This window comes from Phascolarctos cinereus, unplaced genomic scaffold (genome assembly GCF_003287225.1).
Source record: "Phascolarctos cinereus isolate Bilbo 61053 unplaced genomic scaffold, phaCin_HiC Scaffold_4;HRSCAF=312, whole genome shotgun sequence".
NCBI classification, from domain to species: domain Eukaryota; kingdom Metazoa; phylum Chordata; class Mammalia; order Diprotodontia; family Phascolarctidae; genus Phascolarctos; species Phascolarctos cinereus.
The window spans coordinates 623,443,723-623,463,086 of record NW_027555847.1 but is presented as its reverse complement, the minus strand read 5'-3'; the positions used below and the strand labels follow the sequence as shown (position 1 = coordinate 623,463,086).

At 40.5% G+C, this 19,364-nt stretch overlaps 1 protein-coding gene across 1 annotated transcript in view; it reads right to left on the bottom strand.

Annotated features, from left to right (window-relative positions):
* The window catches only part of FER1L6 (fer-1 like family member 6), a 198,648-nt gene that overhangs the window by 88,136 nt on the left and 91,148 nt on the right, over positions 1-19,364 (bottom strand). The window contains 3 exon segments of the mRNA XM_078151798.1: positions 3,063-3,081; positions 3,083-3,210; positions 15,720-15,854. Coding sequence (XP_078007924.1) covers positions 3,063-3,081; positions 3,083-3,210; positions 15,720-15,854 — 282 coding nt within the window.

The window sequence follows — 19,364 nt, the reverse complement described above, 5'->3', positions numbered from 1 at the left end:
AATGCATGAAAGAGAAGTCCACAATGGGTCACTAAAGGATGTCAGAGCTCTTTGGAAAGTAAGTCCCTATCCTTTTGATATTGATATCATCGAAAACAACCATGCTCACTGATGCTACCAGGAAAGACAGAATCCTTGGCTAGATGGAGCATGGGCCTGGCCCGTTGTAGCAATTCTTATATTCTTATACTATCACCCAACAATTGGTGTTGCAATTTCAAGTGACAATAGATAGAATTCTAGGCTTAGAGTCAAGAAGACTTCAGTTCTTATCCAATCTCATACTTACTAGCTGTGTGACCCCGGGCTTAACATCTGTCTGCCTCAATTTCCTCAACTATGAAATAGGGATCATAATAGCATGTATATCCCAGGATTGTTTGAGGATCAAATGAGATAATATTTGTAATGCACTTAGCACGGTGCCTGGCATATGTTGTTGTTGTTGTCATTCAGTGTTCAGTTGTGTCCCATTCTTCATGACCCCGTGGATGCAGTCCCTTCTATCCGCCACTATCTCGTGAAGCCTGACCAAGTTCATGTTTGTTATTTACATGACACTATCTACCCATCTCATCTTCTGCTGTCTGCTTTCCCTCTTGCCTTCAATCTTTCCAGTTTCTGGTCATTGGTCATTACGAGCTGTTGTTGTTTTTGTTGTTGTTTATCCTTTATTCTCAATGAGGATCAATGACATCACGAGGAGGTGCTAGCTCTAAGACGCTGAGCAAGTCACTTAACTTTTCTCTGCCTTAGCTTCCCTAACTATAAAATAGGGATCATAATAGCACCTACCTCCCAGGATTGTTTTTAGGACAAATGAGATTTCATATATATTTATATATGTGTGTGTGTGTGTGTGTGTGTGTGTATGTATATATATCTACATGTGTGTATGTGTGTATTTATATATATGTATGTATATGTGTATGTATAGTGCTTAGCACAGTGGCTGGAAAATAGTAGGTGCTTAAAAATGCTTCCTTCCTTCCTTCCTACAAGTATAGTACTCATTCCACTACACCACAAAGCAAGTTTTACAGCTACTGGATAATTTATCTGTAAATTTTTATAGTCTGCATCAGGTGTTTTTTTTTTTTTTTGGCTAGGCAATGGGGTTAAGTGACTTGCCCAGGGTCACACAGCTAGTAAGTGTTATGTGTCTGAGGCCGTATTTGAACTCAGGTCCTCCTGAATCCAGGGCCGTTGCTCTATCTACTGTGCCACCTAGCTGCCCCAAGTCCATATCTTGTAATAAATAATTCGAAGCTAATTCTATTGAATAATCACAAAGACACTGGACATTGAGATCTCATATGAAGATAGGGTCCCTGGTGTCTAGGGGTCTTTGGCTAAGAAGAATTTTTTCTAAGTCATGTAATCAAACCTTTCAAATAGGTTAGTAGGAGATTGTCCCCCATAACAAGGTCAATGAGTCATGGTCATGACATGTTCTAAGAAGCCAAATGAGGCAGGAAATGGTTGCATATGTGTGTATGATATAGATATATATGTATATAGCTATATACCCATGTTGTGCTCATATATATGTACACATATATTAATAGCCTATGTATATTTGACTTCAGGTTGAACATTCTACCCACTACACTAGTAGAATCAAACTCAAATAGAAACAGGGCCACTAAACCTTGTTCAGTCATGTGTTGGCTTAGAAAATCACATATTGACACTATTTATGTTCTATTGCATTTTTATTTGTTCATTTTGTTAAATATTTCTCAATCACCTTTTCATTTGGTTCTGCCACTCAGGAGTGTTAGGGTTACATATCTGATACCTCTATGCCAACCCACGTAGCCTTTTCCTTAGGAAGCTGCCCAGTGCTTTTCATCAATTTCAAGAGACTCCTTAGCATAAAACCCATATTTTCAACACAAATGTTCTCCTGGAGTTGCTGTATAATTGCAAACTTTGGATCTTCACATTTTCCAAGGGATCCCAGTTATGGATGTCCCAAATAGCAATGGAGAAACTCATGGTGGATGTTGACAAGTGGCAGCCTCTACCTCCCACAATGACTTACGCAGAAAAAGAAGTGTAGGAGATAACACCAAGGAAATGTATTGTTAGAAAAAAAATGTGGGCCAGTCTTGCAGTGATACCAAGGGCTATCAGACAGCTTGAGTGTTGGTCTACTACCCACAGATTGTGAAAAGATCTAGAGGAAGGCTCAGATGGATCCTTTGTGGAAAATCCATGGAAGAATACAGATGAGAATCATAAAGGAGAAGAAGGCATGACTGGCTGAACCTGGCCAATGGAGAGAATGCCTATGGCAGTGAGAATCTGGCCCTACCGAAGCACTGGAGACAATTAGCAACATCTGATAAGTGTTATAAATCATAGGCAGCATGTCATAGTGGATAGGAGCCTGACTCAGAGCCAAGAAGGCTTGCATTTAGGTCCTGCCCCTGACACATCCTGGCTGTTTAATTTTGGGCAAGTCATTAAACCTCCAAACTAGTATAAGAAACTGGTAGTTCTGTATACCAATGAAATCAGAGGTTCACTCTCTATTTTAATTTTTTATGGAATGGTGTGATTTTATTACCATGTATTAACAACTCTCAGGAAAGTACTTTTTAGGCACTAATGCACTAAATAAATGTGTACGTGTTATAAATGCATATTGAATATTAATTAATAATAGATGCACTACATATTAATACATAATGTGTTATATAATCCATTGATGTTTGCAAAATACTTTTCTGCTGAAGTACATTATAGTATACATACATATTTGTATAAAGATGAATATTTATGTTACTATTCTCACAACAACCCCATGAGTTATGGAATGAAAGTATTATTGTCCCCATTTTACGGACGAGGAAAGTGAAACTCAGAAAAGATACAGTGATTTGCGCATCATCACATATCCAGTAAGTTTAAAAACCAGGATTCATACCATTGTAGTGGGTCACTGAGATTTGTCTGTCTGACACTGTCTCCAGTGAAGTGTGACATTCAGTGACCTGCTGCACCTTGATATTTGGTGTTGTCCTAAGAGGAGTTACCTGTATTTGACCACTTACTTGCAAAAGTTCAAACACTGAGAAGGTCCCCTCCATCAAGATGGCCACAAAAAATTGGGTGGTAGGAAAGTCTGGGTGGTTCATACTCATGGTCCACAAGCTTCACAATGGGAGCAGCCATAGTAGAGCCCAAGTATTCTGGTTTCCCCTAGGGAAAATAAAACAATTTTTCCTTGATATCAATGACATCTGCTTGGTGACCATCTTGTCCTTTAAAATCCCTTCAAACATGACCCTCAACCTAGAAAATAATCTTTAAGACTCATGGCATTTGCATTTCCATTGGCCACATTTTCCAGGGCTCCCCTGTCCTCTTTCTGCCAGCTTTTCTTCCAGGGTCTCTCTCCACACCCCCTTGACTCAGGAAACAGGTATTTATTCAGTGATTGCTCATAAACACAAGTACCTAAGGAAACCCCAAAAGACTATCTCTAGGGAGGTCCAGGAACATTTTAAGCAAATTGTATTCAGTAAGTACATACACATACGTGTGTGTGCATGTATGTATGTCTATTTTGTGCCAGAGAGCACAGCAAGTAATAATGGGTGGGGAATCAGCCTTGGAGTCACAAGGAGGCGGTTCAAGTCCCACTTCTGACACATACAAGCTCTGAGACCTCAGGCAAATCCTTTAACCTCCCAGTCAGTGTTCCAAGAAACTTTCCAAATGGTAAGTTGTGGAACAATTGGCTATCTGCATTAAGGTAGAGAGATTTCTTCATCTGAAGTTCCCTATAGGGATAAAATCCCTTTCCCTTCCCCCCCTCCTACTCTCACTTCAAACCCAACCAAAAAAGTGTCAGGTACTATGCAAGGCACTGAGGATATAGAGACCAAAATTAAACAGTCCTTGCCCTAAAGGAGCTTACACTCTACCAGGGGATGGCAGTTAAGATGTATGATCAGATTGTGGTCCCTGATTTAGTGCCCAGGGCTGTGGTCACAAAGCATGAACAGGTCTGGATGGGACACAGATTTAGTCAAATATGTAGAGATGTCTTAGACACAAAGACAAACATACATGCATTGTGGCACACACACACACACAGAATCTGGATCCAGGGTCCTGCTACAAACACAGAGCCAAAGAGAAGTAAAACAGTGTATTCCTCTCTCCTCTCAAAGTGGAGTCAGGCCCCAAGAGACATAATGAGGCCCTGGAGAGCCAACTAACTCACACGGGGCAGGAGGGGCTGAACTCAGACCCATTGGCAATATAGGATAGAATAGAGACTCACTCCCCCTAGAAACGCATCCCCATCCCGGCCCTATAGAGCCCTATCCTTCTCACTTAGACATATTCAAGCCTTATTTTTATAGAGGAAAAAACTGAAAACTCTTCAGGGATTTAAATGGAATGGGAAGGAATTGGGAGTAGAGGGGGACAGGGCAAGGCCACCTACATTGTCTTGGTGAAAATGAATAGTGTTATGGGCTAATTATAAAAGCAACAAGTATTATAGCTGATATTTAGATAATAATATCTAGTATTTATGTAGTACTTTACAAATATTATCTTGCTTTATCCTCACAACCCTGGGAAGTGAGTGCTAGTATTATCCCCATTTTACAGATGAGGAAACTGAAGAAGAGAATGACTTGGCCAGGGTCACACTGAGATCAGATTTGAACTCAGGCCTTCCTGACTCCTAGTCCAGCCCTCTATCCACTTTGCTCCCTAGCTGCCTAAGGATAATTTTTAAGTTTCTTCTAATGGCAAATGTAATGCTCTTTCTACTATCACTATAAGACATAAGCGGATAGAGGGCTGGCCTTGAAGCCAGAATGATTTGGGTTCAAGTCCATCTTTTGATATATACTGTGTGTGATCCTGGGTGAATTCCTTAATATCTCAGTGCTCTAGACAGCTCTCTGATTTTAAGTTGTAGAGAAGGTAGGGATCTGTACTTATAGGGGGAATTTCATCATTCAGGGTTCCCCTAATCAATAAAGTTCCAGACCCATGGACTCTGAGTTGGAAGGCACCTCAGAGGTCATCTGTCTAGTCCAAACTTTTCTTTTTCTTTTCCTTTATCTTTTTTTCAATTTTGATTTTGATTTTTTTAGGCAATTGGGGTTAAGCGACTTGCCCAGGGTCACACAGCTAGTAAGTGTCAAGTGTTTGAGTGAAGTGAGTAGAACCAGGAGAACACTGAACACAGTAACAGCAATATTGTACAATGATAAACTGTGAATGACTTCGCTATTCTCAGCAATACAATGATCCAATGATGAAAAATGCTATCCACATCCACAGAAAGACTTGATGAGACTGACTGCAGATTAAAGCATACTGTTTTTTACTTTCATTATTTTTTCATGTTTTTTTTTCTTTTGGTCTGTTTCTTCTTTCATATATGACTGATTTGGAAATAAGTCTTACATGATTACACATATATAACTTGCATCAAATTGCTTACTGTCTCAGGGAGGGGGAGGTGAAGAAGAGAGGGAGAAAATTTGGAATTCAAAATTTTACAAAAAAATGTTAAAAATTGCCTTTACATGTAATTGGGGAAAATAAAATATTTAAAAAAAGAAAAGAAGTGGGCTAGTTATAGGGAAAGAGTAAGAGATGCCCACATATTTCATTGATATCTATGCAGCATCAGTACATTTAAAAGAAGGCTCCCACCGTGTAGGGTGGATCCCCTGTGGAAGACATGAATAAGAGTCATGCAGGATGAAAGGGTGGATGGGCTGCAATCTATTTCACTGGAAGCTATACCAGTGATTGATGATATCAGAGAACCATCACAGTATCAAAATATACTATAACAGAAGTCACTATCTAGTAACTAGGGAGCCAGCTTTGGACCTATGGGGAAAGATGGATATTGGATGTGAGATCTGTGAAGTGCCCTGTAATCAAGTGATATACACAGAAGCTGAATAGCAGACAGGCTGTCTCAAAGGACCAGCATATACATATATCAGAGGAAGGCTCATCATGGAGCAATTTCTTCCCAGTTCCCATCTTCTGTTAAAGAGCTAAAAGAGACATGAATTCTAACATAGTGGGGCTTCCGAGAATTCTCAGCTGAAAAAATGAGGAGCGTTTAGTGGAGGGCCTGCTCCATCTGGGTCCATGCAATGCGGCATGGCAGCCAACAAGCTAACACGACCTCTGGCTGCATTCAGCCCCTTCTCATGGCCACTGCCTTAGCTCAGGTGCTTATTTGTCTCACCTCCTCTTTTGCAATAACTTCCTAATTGGGCCCCTTCCTCTGGGCTCTCCCCTCTCCAATTTATCTGCTGCACAGCTGTCAGACTAATATACTAAGCACAAATGTGACAATGCACTTCCTACAATTTAAAAAGCTCCAGCAGCTCCCTGTGTCCTCTAGGATATGATGCAATTTCCTCTATTTGTCATTCAAATTCTCTCATAATGTGATCCTAGCCTACCTTTCCGGGTTTATTACTCATTAGATCTCTTCACTCATTCTATCTTCCAGCTGACCTGTTCTGTATACAAACCATTCCATTAGATTGTGAGCGAGCTCTGTAAGGCCCTCTTTGTGTGTCCCCCATGCTTAGCGTGATGGCTGGCACATAGGTGCTTAATAAATGTTTATTGACAACATTCCATCTCGCTTCTCAGGATGTCTCCCGTGCCTCCTTGTAATGTGTTCCTTCCTTACCCCCTTCACTTAGAATTTCTATTTTTCTTCAAAGCTCAACTATTTCCTGATTCTCCAGCTGCCAGTGCTTTCCCACAAAATTACCTTGGGTTTATTTTGTGTCTACCTTGTATCTGCCTGTTTTGCAGAGTCTCACAATGTATATTGTATCCCCTCCTTGATGTAATTAGAGAGGCAAGCCCTTAATATTCTGATGAATCCCACCTTTAACACAGAGCTGCACACAGGCCCACAACTTTATGGTACTACCATATGAGGCAGGACCTCCCCCAGAAGGACATGCAACTTACGATTGCTCAAGAAATAATTCACTTCCCATCAGACTTAACATGGCTCTGAATAGTTGTGGTGGGAAAATTCCAGGTCTTTTGTTTCCTTCTATGATAACTCGCTCCCTTATTGTTTTCCAATTATAGGGCCACATGCAAAATCCTCTTCTTTTAGGAGTCTGGTTCTGACCAGGAACTGCTGAGAAACTTAACACTTTCCTAAGGCAATGGAATTCAAGAGGAAATCAAGTTTCCTCCATAAGTCTGAGATTCAACAGCTTCACTTATTCAGTCAAGTTGTACCTCTCTCCCGACTTGCAGCCTCAGTCCAAGAGATTATGCCGTTATTTCTCTGAAACTGGGGACTAAAACCTCGTTTCCTAGAAGTCAGGGATCCAGGAACTCTACTCACAGGCTTAGTGTGTGAGAGTACGTACAGTTACAATGTTTTCTTCATCATTAGTGGTTTCTGGAAAAGTATTATTTGTATACCCAGCCTTTTTACAGCTACATGCTGTGGGTTCACAGTCACACGGCTGCCCTTAACTCTGTTGCCCTCTTTTCTGTTCATCTCTCTTAGGATTTCATCGAAAGACAGAAGAAAAAAAATATGTTTCTGAAAATGATTCTCTTTTCTTAGTGCTCAGCACAAATAGATAGGTTTATGCCACAAAAGCCAAGCTAATTAATTCATTACCAGTGCCCAGCAAATGCCCTTAATGTCTCAATAAAATTATCAATAGACATGGCCCACATACTCCCTAGACAAATGTAGTCAAAGTTGCAAACAAAAATCCATCTTACTACGACCTTATTAAATTGATCAGGTAACTCCTTGGATGAATCCACTAACCTTCATTGGGAAGTCAATTATTGTTATATTCAGATCAACAAATGGCTGCCTAAATATATTTCACCAGAGAGTCTCCAACCACCATTACTTAGCTCTTCTTCCTCTGACGGTCAACAAATGATATTTCCTTTGATGACACCTGTATATCCACAAAACCATCCCTCCTTGAAGGACAAGGGCTCGGGGCTAGTGGGACAGACATGCTCCCAAAGGTACTGGGGTTATAACTAAGGAGAGCCTTCTTTCCTGCAGCTAGTCTATATGTCACCAGAGGAAAGTGGAAAGACAGCTGGAGTCAAAAATGGCAGTGAAGCACAAAAGTAGAGAACATAAAAGATGATGTCATGTGCCATGTTGACACCCTAGAGGAAATGCCACCCTAAGGCCCTGCTGTACTGATCTGTAACTGCCTCTCCTAGGCCACTATTTTAGCAAAGCCCCATCATGCTTCACTTCACCCACTGCCTTGCCTGCCAGGTGTCTCTCCTTCTCCTCCCCACCCCACCCAAGTCCTAGAACCACGATTAAACCAACTCTGCCATTGTTACTAGATGGAACTGTCAATCTACTCCTCTATAGACCCATACTATCCCTATTTCTTCCCAGACCAAAGTACCCTTCCCTAGCCACCACTCCTCTGTATGCATTGTCTCCCCCATTTGAATAAAAGTTTCTCGAGGACCAGGACTGTCTTTGCTTAGGTATTATCTCCAACACTTAACACAGTGCTTGGCACATAGTAATCACCTAGTAAATGTCCTTTTATTCATTCATTCACCCATTCATCTTCAAAGCATCCATCTCCCTTCTCTTTGAGAAGAGCCTCATGTCTCAGTCAGTTAGCAATCATTTATTAAGCACCTACTAGGTGCTAGCAGCTAGGTGTTGTAATAGATAGAGCACTGGGCTTGGAATCAGGAAGACTCATCTTCCTGAATTCAAATTTGGCCTCAGACTCTGACTAGCTGTGTGACCCTGGGCAAGTCACTTAACCCTGTTTGCTACAGTTTCCTCATCTGTAAAACGAGATGGAGAAAGAAATGGCAAACCGCTCCAGTATTTTTGCCAAAAACAACCCAATGGGGTCACGTAAAGTCAGACCGACTGAAAAACAGCTCAATAACCATAACAACAATGTATGCACTGAGGATACATAGAAAGGCAAAAGATATTCAAAGACATTCAAAAGACTTTCAAAGAGCTCATAGTCTAAGCTAAAAGAGCTCACAGGGAGATTTAGATCCAAGTGTTCACTAAGCCTTCTATATCTTCTTCTCTTTTTCCTCTTTATGACATCCTTCTATTCCCCAACCACTGGACACTGGTTAAGACTCCCTTTCTGCCTCTTTAGATTTTTTTCTTTTTCCATTTCACTTTCAAGTCTTTCCTCCTTTTTTGAGGAATACTTTCTTCTCTTCTATAATCTAGAGAGTGGAGATGTTTTTCCTTTAGCCCTTTAGACCAGTTTGTACTTGGAATGCACATAGAAGTCACTTATCCACCACAGGAGTACAAACATCACACACTTGATGCAGGTCATGTCAAGTTCTCCCTGCTCTCCAGAACTAGAAGTGAGATCTTTCTAGAAGTTCCCCTGGAGAACTGCTCTGGTAAATTGCTTGTTGCTTCTTGTTAGTCCATTAACACCTTAATAGCCATACCCAACTTCCCTTCTCTTCTTTTATTAACTTCTTTCCTTGTATTACCAACCTGTTTTTCTTACAAAGATTACCTTCTTGAGTGCATTGCCACAAATCCTAAATCCCCTAGAGCAAATTTGCTCATCCCACATATCCAATAAGTTGTAAAGTCAGTAAATACCCTTGAATTGAATTAAATTGAAATTGTGTCATTTCTAGCTCTGCAATATCTCTCACATCCACTGGACCATGCCTTCCCATTGTTACAGTAGCCATTATAACTCAGTTCCTTATTGCTTCTAGCCAAGAATGTTGTAACAGCCTTCTAATTCCTCTTCTTGACTTCCATTCTATTCTACCAACTGTATAGCCTGTTTCAGCTCCACTATTAATGTGTTGCTCTGATCATGTCACTCTACTCAATAGCCTTCTGTGGCCCCTCAGTACCACTCCTCTGTAGCTCTAATAGTCTGTGAAACTTATCAAATAATGCTTAAATTCATGACTCTGGCACAATCTGGTTCCAATCTGCCTGTCCAGATTTATATTACTGGGTTGTCTTCTAGGGTTTCTTAGTGTATTTTAAGTTCATTCATATCGGACTACACATCATCCCTTTTCTATTCTTTCTCTTTCCTATCTTTGCACCCTTGTTTACACTGCCTAATGTTTAGAATATAGTCTCCCCACCTCCATATCTATGTACTGAGGAACCTCCCTTCCTCTCTTCCTCATTCTTCCCCTTTCCTTCCTGCTCTTTTCCTTTCCTCCCTTCATTTCCTCTTCTCTCCATTTATCTCTCCTTCCCTCCCTTCATCTCTTTCTCTTCTTTGCTTCCTCCCTCCCTCCCTTCTTTTCTTTCTTCCTTCTTTTTTCCCCTTTCCTTCCTTCCTTCGTCCTTTCTCTTTCTTTTTCTTTCTTCCTTCCTAGGCAGACCGTAGATGCATCTTCCTTCATGGAACAATGCCTGACCCCTTAGGTTAAAGTAATCTCTCCCTCTTGAAATTTCTCATAGCCCTTTCCCTGCATCTTCTTTTGCCCCTTTCACATTTTACGTTCTATCATACTTATTTGTCTGTCTTATCCCCCTTATTAGATTTTAAGATCCTTGAGGACAGAGACTGTGTCATTTTTCATTTATATATCATTCATGCTTCTCTAGCACAGTGCTTGACACAGAATAGTCTCTTAATGGATGCTTATGGAATTGCACTGTTGAATTGATCAAAAGAAGTAAATGAACCTATTGCCCTTTCTTCCAGGCCTTATGTCTTATTTCAACAACAACAACAATAACAACAACTTCTAGCTTAATAATAAAAATCATCTTCCAGAAAGCTACTGAGCTATCCCAAAAGTGTCAGGTCTCAAACACCTTTCAGGAGGGAGTATTTGGTTTCATACTGAGAACAGAAAAAATCTGTTTTACAGGACTGGAGATAAGAGATTGATGTGCTGTTTATGGGCTTGGCTAGGGAAAATAGATCAGACTGTAAAGGTGAGATTAATGATGAGGCCTCTTTCGTGATCCAAGAACATTTAAAACCTTTGCTGCATATTCACAGCATATTCGTTTGTTGTTTTAGTGCCTTTAGTGAAATGAAAGTTCAGAAGAAATCAATCTGTGCAGAGGAAGGTCAAATACAAATTGTAGACATAATAGGGGAATATCCTATTAGAGAAAAACCTTTCAGTTATAATTTTTTTTGTTTTAAAAATGCTTTTATTTGGAACTTAATAAACACCTGATCATGTCACTCTACTCAATAAAATGGGCATTTGTACATACATAGTACAATAGAAAAAGTATGCATGAAATTGCAGATCTCTGTTACGTATAGCTTGGTTTTCTTTTAAAAGCTATAATAATTTCAACCAGCAATTTAAAAAATGAAAAGTGACCTTTGACGCAGTGAAAAGAATGCTGGATTTGGAGTCAAGAAACCTGCTTACTTGCTTCCCATGTGACCTTAGGCAAATTACTTAACCTCTCTGGGCCTTTTATCTGTAAAATCAGGCCATTTGAGGATGGTGGGGAGGGAGGGTGAGAAAAATTTTAAACTCAAAAGCATATGGAAGTGATTGTTGATAAATCAAAATAAATTAATTACAAAAATAATCAGGCCATTTGCAAGTGACCATTATGGTCTCTTCTAGCTCTAAATGTTTGATCTTGTCATTTTTTGACTCCTATGATTAGAGAATACCTAGGCAATTCAGGAGGTAGTAGGCCCCCCTTGTGGCTGTTGTTGTTATTGTTATTGTTGTTGTTACTCAGTTATGACTGCATTTGGGCTTTTCTTGGCAAATACTGTAGGGGTTTGCCCTTCCTTCTCTAGCTCACTTTACAGATGAGGAAACTGAGGCAAACAGGGCTAGAAGACTTGCCCAGGGTCACACAGCTAGTAAGTGTCTGAGGCCAGATTTGAACTCAGGTCTTCTTGACTCCAGGCCCAAAGCTCTATCCATTGAGCTACCTCCCTGCCACAGCAACAACAACAACCAGAGGTTCCCCTTTGATTGAAGTCTTCAGGAGAAGGATAGATTTTTGTAAACAATGATAGGCTCATAGGATTTTGGAGCTGGAAGGGAATGCAGAAATCATCTTATTCAAGCCCTTTATTTTAGGAGGACTGTGAGCCCTAAAGAGGTTGGTGTGACTGGTCGAAGGTGGGATAAGTAGCCAAGCTGGGATTTGAATCCAGGTTCTCTGATTCCTCCCTCAGGGCTCTTGCTACTGCAAAAGGGATGGAGAGTGTAGAGAGGATTGTTCTTCAGGTCTCACTCTGTTATTTATGAGCTCCTGTCAAACTCTGAGAGTTTGTAAATCTACGCAAAGTGCTCGTGCCTCACTTTGCCCAATGGGTGCATTAATGATGAGCCATATCTCCTTAGATTCCTTTTCTTTACCACCTTCGAAAGATCCACTATAAATACTTTAGTACATCGTTAGAGTGTTTGTTTTCCTTAAGGCTAATCCCTCCTTCGATCTACCTTCCTTCTAATTCTCCTTTCTTTTTTCTCCTTTTCCTTCCTATTTCCCTATTATTATTTAGTCATTTCAGTAGCAACTTAAAGTATATCAAAGATGCATACTAAGTTAAAACCTATATTCCCAATAAAAATATGATGCCATTTGGGGTTTTCTTGGCAAAGATATTATGGCACTTTGCCATTTCCATCTCCAGCTCATTTTGCAGATGAGAAAATGAAGGAAAACAATGACTTGTCCAAGATTACACAACTGGCAAGTGTCTGAGGCTGGATTTGACCTCAGGTCTTCTTGACTCCAGCCCTGGTACTCTATCCACTCTGCCATCTGGCTACCCCATTTCTCTATTGAGTGAAATGTATTTCTGTACTCAACTGTGAGTATTTGTGTATTCTTCCTTCCTTTGACCAATCTAGATGTTATCAACTGGATTTTTGTCAATTGAATCGTACGTGGCATGATGAGAAGAACTTTGGACTTTGAGCCAACAGACTTGCCCTCCAGTCTGTTATTATCCAGTCTCAGTCTTACTAGCCATGTGACCTTGCACAAGCAATCTCTCCTGTGATTTTTAATTTCCTCATTCATAAAAATGGGGACAACAGTCACGCAACCCAACTCAAGTGATGACAGTGAGGATCAAAAACATGACATATGGAGAATATCTTGTAACCTGCAGCAGATCTATATAGAGCTATATAAATGAGACCTTATTAACATCTCCATTATTGATTAATAACCAAGATGAAAGTAATAATAGCTACCATCTATATAGTTCTTTAAGGTTTGCAAAGTGCTTTACATACATAATCTCATTTGATCCTCACAAAAATCCCTGTGAAGCAAGTGCTATTTTTTTGAATACAAATTTATTCATTTTTAGTTTTCAACATTTACTTCCACAAGATTTTGAGTTCCAAATTTTCACCCATCTTACCCTTCCCCCCACCCCAAGATGGCATGCATTCTGAATACCCCTTCCCCAAGTCTGTCCTCTCTCTATCTCTCCCCCCTTCTCTTATCCTCTTCCCCTTCTATTTTCCTGTAGGGCAGGATAGATTTCTGTACCCCATTTCCTGTATTTTTTATTTCCCAGTTGCATGTGAAAACATTTTTTTAAACATGTGTTTTTAAAACTTTGGTTCCAAATTTTCTCCCTTCCTCCCTCCCCACCAACTCTCATTGAAAAGCCAAGAAACCCAATATATGTCATATATGTGCAGTTATGCAAAACACTTCCATAGTAGACATGTTGTGAAAAACTAACTCTATTCCCTTAATTCTATCCTGCCCCCCCCATTTATTCTAATCTTTTTTTTGACCCTGTCCCTTCTCAGAAGTATTTGCTTCTGATTACCCCCTTTCCCAATATGCCCTCCTCTCTATCATCTCCCTGCTCTCTTGTCCCCTTCCCTCTCTTGTCCCACTATTTTCCTGTAGGGTAAGACAGATTTCCATACCCAATTGAGTGTGTATGTTATTCCCTCCTTAAGCCAAACCCTATGACAATAAGATTCACTCATTCCCTCTCACCTACCCCCATTTCCCCTTCACTGTAAGAGCCTTTTCTTATCTGTTTTTTTTGTGAGATAATTTACCCCTTTCTACCTCTCTTTTTCTCTTTCTCCTAGTATAATCCTCTCTCATCCCTTAATTTTATTCTCCAAATATGATCCAGTAAATGCTATTACGATCCCCACTTTATAGATGAAGCAATTAAGGTTGAATGATTTAAGTGACTTGATCCAGCTTGTAAGTATCTGAGGTAAGATTTGAATTCAGGGCTTCCTGACTCCAACTCCAGTGCTCAAGCCATTGTGTCACCTGAATGGGACAAATAATAACTGTGTCCATTAAAGTCCTCCTCTGATGCCTTTTTATGGATTAGAGGGAACTGTATTTAATGGAAAGATGCCAGTGGAACACAAAGTCCAACTAAGTCGGGAAGGCTTTAAATGCAAGGCAGGCAGGGAGTCTGCTTGAGAGCCTACAATCTGAGAACCAGCCAGGCTATGGTCTGAGAGACTCATCAGCAAAAGATATTTCCCCCTGTAACCAGAGAAGGCTGACTGTTAGGAACAGGAAATATTTGCAATTTATGTCGGTAAAGAGAACCTAGGTGAAAAAGTCCTTGGAGTAAAGACAGATATACCAGGGAAGTTCATTGCCTTTAGATTAATTAATGTTCAGGTGAGTTATTTTGTAAGTCAAAAAACATTCTTGTAAAAGGGTAACAGCAACAATTATAATAATGGCTAGCATATGCATGGGTGCATGTATGTATATACATGTATGTATGTGTATGCATGTGTGTATTTACATATTTGTATGCATGTGTATGTGTGTAGATATATATATATATATAATATACACGCACACACACACACACACACACACACACACACACACACACACACAGAGAAAGCCTTAAAGATTGCAAAGCACTTTATCTCATTGAATCCTCCAAAACAACCCTGAAAAGTAGGTGATATTATTATCCCCATTTTTATAGATGAGGAAATTGAGGCTGAGAGAGGGTAAGTGACTTGCCCAGAGTCATACAGCTAATACATGTGTGGGATAGGCTTAGAACTCAAGGCATCCTGACTCCTAGTCCAGCACTCTAATCCACTGCACTAAGTACCTTTCCCCTTCCTAATTAGGTTTTATAAATTTGGATTTTCATATAATGGGCTTGCTGAAAGCAGAAGGATACCTATAGTAGCTCTGAGCTGTTGGACAGTTAGAATAAAATACAAAGATTGCTTAACTAGTGGTGTTAATGTGTCCATAAACTATCTTGGTACTATTATCACAGCTTGGTGGAGTTGAAAGCGTGTAGGATCTTCAGTTGGGAAGACCTGAGTTCAAATCCTGCTTCACACATTCACTAGCTGTGTGTTGCCTTGGAAAAGTCATTTAACTCTCTAGGCCTCAGTTTTTCCATCCATAAAATGGCAATAATAATAGCACCTACCTCCTAGGGTGGTTATGAGGATCAGATGAGATAATAATAACGCACTTAGCTATGTGCCTGGCACATAGAAAGCACTATATAAATGTTAGCTTTTGTTAACATCATCATTATTTTTATTATCATTGTTGTTATCATTATTATTGCTTATCTTGTTTTTTTCCCCCTAAAATGAAAAGGTTACACCAGATAGCCTCTGAGGTCTCTTCCAGTTCTAAAATCATGAATCTGTGCTGCCTCCCCCAACCCTGGCCCACCAGCTCTGAAGGAAGGGTGGGCCCTTACCACAGCATCGCTGTCATAGAGCTCCACCACGACCAGAGGCGGGGATTCAGCCACTTCCTTCTGGTCCCCATAAAGCACAATGTTGTTGAACAGCAACATCTGGTTCCAGGTGGGGGACAGGGTCTGTGAAATCACCTGGAGGGCAAAGGGAACAGAACTGATTAGGCTCCAGTTCCAACAACAACAATATCCACAACTCCAGAGCATCACCCCATCCCCTCATACCAAACATGTGGGCTTGGAGTCATGAGACTGAAGTCCAAGTCTCAATTCTCTGGGATCTTGAGCAATTTCAAGTCCCATTTCTGTGGAACCTGGAGCCTCAGTATACTCATCGGCAAAGTGGGAATTGGAATTACAGGGACACATGGCTGCAGGTCACCTACTGCAGGAGTCCCATCTACCATGCCATAGACAAGCAGTTCTGTCTTACAGGTTGTTGGATGGATATAATTTTTAAGAATGCATAGGCTTTTGGAAAGACTTATATGAACTGATGCAAAGTGAAGTAAACAGAACCCGGAGAACATTGTACTCAGTAACAGCAATATGTACGATGAAGAACTGTGAAAGAGGGGCAGCTAGGTGGTGCAGTGGATAGAGTACTGGCCCTGAATTCGGGAGGACCTGAGTTCAAATCCAGCCTCAGACACATAACACTTACTAGCTGTGTGACCCTGGGCAAGTCACTTAACCCCATTGCCTAGCCAAAAAAAAAAGAAAAGAAAAGAAAAAGAACTGTGAAAGACTTAACTATTCTCAGCAATACAATGATACAAGACAATCCCAATTGAATCATACTATCTGCCTCCAGAGAAAGAACTGATATTGTTTGAATACAGACTGAAGCATGTTATTTTCACTCTCTTTCATTCTTTTTTTTTTAATTCGAGTCTTCTTATACAAAATGACTAATATGGAAACGTTTTACATAACTGCACATGTATAACCTATATCTGATTACTTACCACCTTAGGGAGGGAAGAGAGTAGGGAGGAACAGAGGGATAGAATTTGGAACTCAAAACTTTTAAAAAATGTTAAATAATTGTTTTAACATGTAATTGGAGAAAAGAGAATGTGTGTGTGTGTGTGTGTGTGTGTGTGTATACACACACACACACACACACACACACACATAATATGTATATAAAGAATGCATAGGTTTTCTTCAAGTACTTCACTGGCTGTCACGAGGAAGAGGGGTTACATTTGTTCTGTTTGGCCCTAGAAGGCAGGACCAGGAGCACAGGGTGGGAGTTTCAGAAAAGTAAATTGCATCTTCCTAAAAATTAACACTGTCCCAAAGTGGAATGTCTTGCTTTGGGAAGTAGTGAGTTCTCCATCACTGGAGATATTCATCCTGCTTCTTCTTGGACACTTTTCATGATGGAGAACTAATTACTTACTGAGGTGGTCCATTCCATTTTCAAATTGGTTAACAGGTTATTTTTTTAATATGGAGTCAGATTCTCCACACTGCCCTCGGGAGGAGGTGTGTCTGAACCATCGGTAGACTGGTAAATTAGAACCAAGGACTTTTTTTAAAGAGTCATAGTATAATTTCTTGGATTGAAAAATGGAGCCAGGCCTCTTGACTCCCAGATCAGAGCATGCTGTCTCTGATAAGTTAAATATCAAAGTGACCTTGAATAGTGGTTGATGACAGAGTTAGTGATAGGGCTTGCCCTAAAATCCCTCAGCAGGGCCCCTTTCCCACTTTTGGGTACCCTTTCTCTCCAGGCTCCTGGCTTCTTCATGCTGATTGTTTGCCCATCCTCTCCTACTTTCTATCATGGTCTTCCCAAGAGATACCGTCCCAAGGTATTTACCTTGATATTGTAAGCCAAAAGAGTGATTAAGAATTTCAGGCACTATGGGAGCTAGAGGTAGGGCTAGAAGTGAGGAGTAGGGTAAACTTGGAAAACAATATACCAGATGTAGTCTGACCAGATCAGAGTAGAGTGCAACTATCACCTTATTCCTGGAAACTATGTTCCTCTTAATGCCACCTAGTTTTGTTTTGTTTTTTATCTTTTTGGCTGCTATCCCATATAAAGTTGGCTAATATTGAGGTTGCAATTAGCTTTACAAAGCCATAAATCTCTTTTTTAATTTTTTTTTTAGGCAATTGGGGTTAAGTGACTTGCCCAGGGTCACACAGCTAGTAAGTGTCAAGTGTTTGGTCTGAGGCCAGATTTGAACTCAGGTCCTCCTGACTTCAGGGCCAGTGCTCTATCCACTGCATCACCTAGCTGCCCTGACAAATCTCTTTCAGAAGAACTATTGTCATACCTTCTTTTGCTTGCTGTTTCTCCCCAGATGGAAGGAATGAAAGAAGGAGGGAGAAAGGAAGAGAAGAAGGAAAGAAACAAGCATTAAGCACCCACTGTGTGCCAGACACCATGCTGAGCACTTTGCAAATATCATCTCATTTGACCCTCACGACAACCCTAGGAGGCGGGTGCTTAACTGTAGTTGAGGAGACTGAGGCAAACAGCAGTTAGTGACTTGTTCAAGGTCACACAGCTAGCAAGTGCCTGAGGCTGGATTTGAACTTGGGTCTTCTCGGCTCCACGTCCAGCACTCTACCCACTGGACCACCTAGCTGGGACAAGGCAATATGCCATTGCCAAGCTCTAACAACTAAGATTCTTTGAGTAGTAGACAAATTATTCCAATTGAAACAGAGGAGGTCTCATTAGCATGCCATGCCTCACCTGAGGGGGGAGGAGAGAAGCCTGCTGGCATGAAAAGCCAAAATCACTTTCCCATCAGTTTTCATTATACAGTCCCCCTGCTTGTGATCCCAGTGGAGAGCTCCAAAAGACAAACTCAGAGCCGCTGCAGCTAAATTTGGGGATCATTGTGTCTATATTCAAAACTCCCTCTGCCCTGGGCCCTCAATGCTACCTGAAAGTCCAGCCTCTCAGACCTTGACTATCCAAACTTCCGAGCCTCCAGAGACCCAACCAGAAGCACCCCCAATTTAAAGCTTTCAGACCAAAGATTTCTCCAGCTGGGGTCATGAATCACTAATACTACGGTCATGAGGTGGCATTTTTATACTTTTTCTTTATGCGAGTCATAAAAATATTATACTTACCACATCTCTGGTTTCAGTCTGTTTTATGCTTTACACAATGAGGTTTAGCCTAATTTTTCGAGATTCTGAATTTCTCTTGACAGATATTGGAATCAGTGCAGCTAACTTCAATAATTTTCTTTCAGATATTATCAGAAATGCAAGATTACTTGCTGAGAGTACCCCTCCCCCAAACTTCAACATCAAGTGATTCACACCATCAAGAATGTCATGCTTTTAAGTAAAGTTCCCTTTCCCTGGTCACTAGACAGACACTGTTCTAATGTAATTTATATTCTCTGCAGTGCTTTCAGTCCCTGAAATTATTACATCAGCTTCTGGGGCACTTCGGGCTATGAGGCCCCATTCAATTCAATTTGCACCAATATTTGTTGGATGTGTATTACGAATAAGGCCCTGGGATGGGGATATTGAGATAAATCAGACAGGGTTATTCATGTGACAAGCTCCCTATATAGAATTCTTGTGCTTCTTTTATTTTCAAAAAATAGCAAAACTCCCCAATATCCATCAGGCCCCAAGGAGCTATCTAGTTCAAAC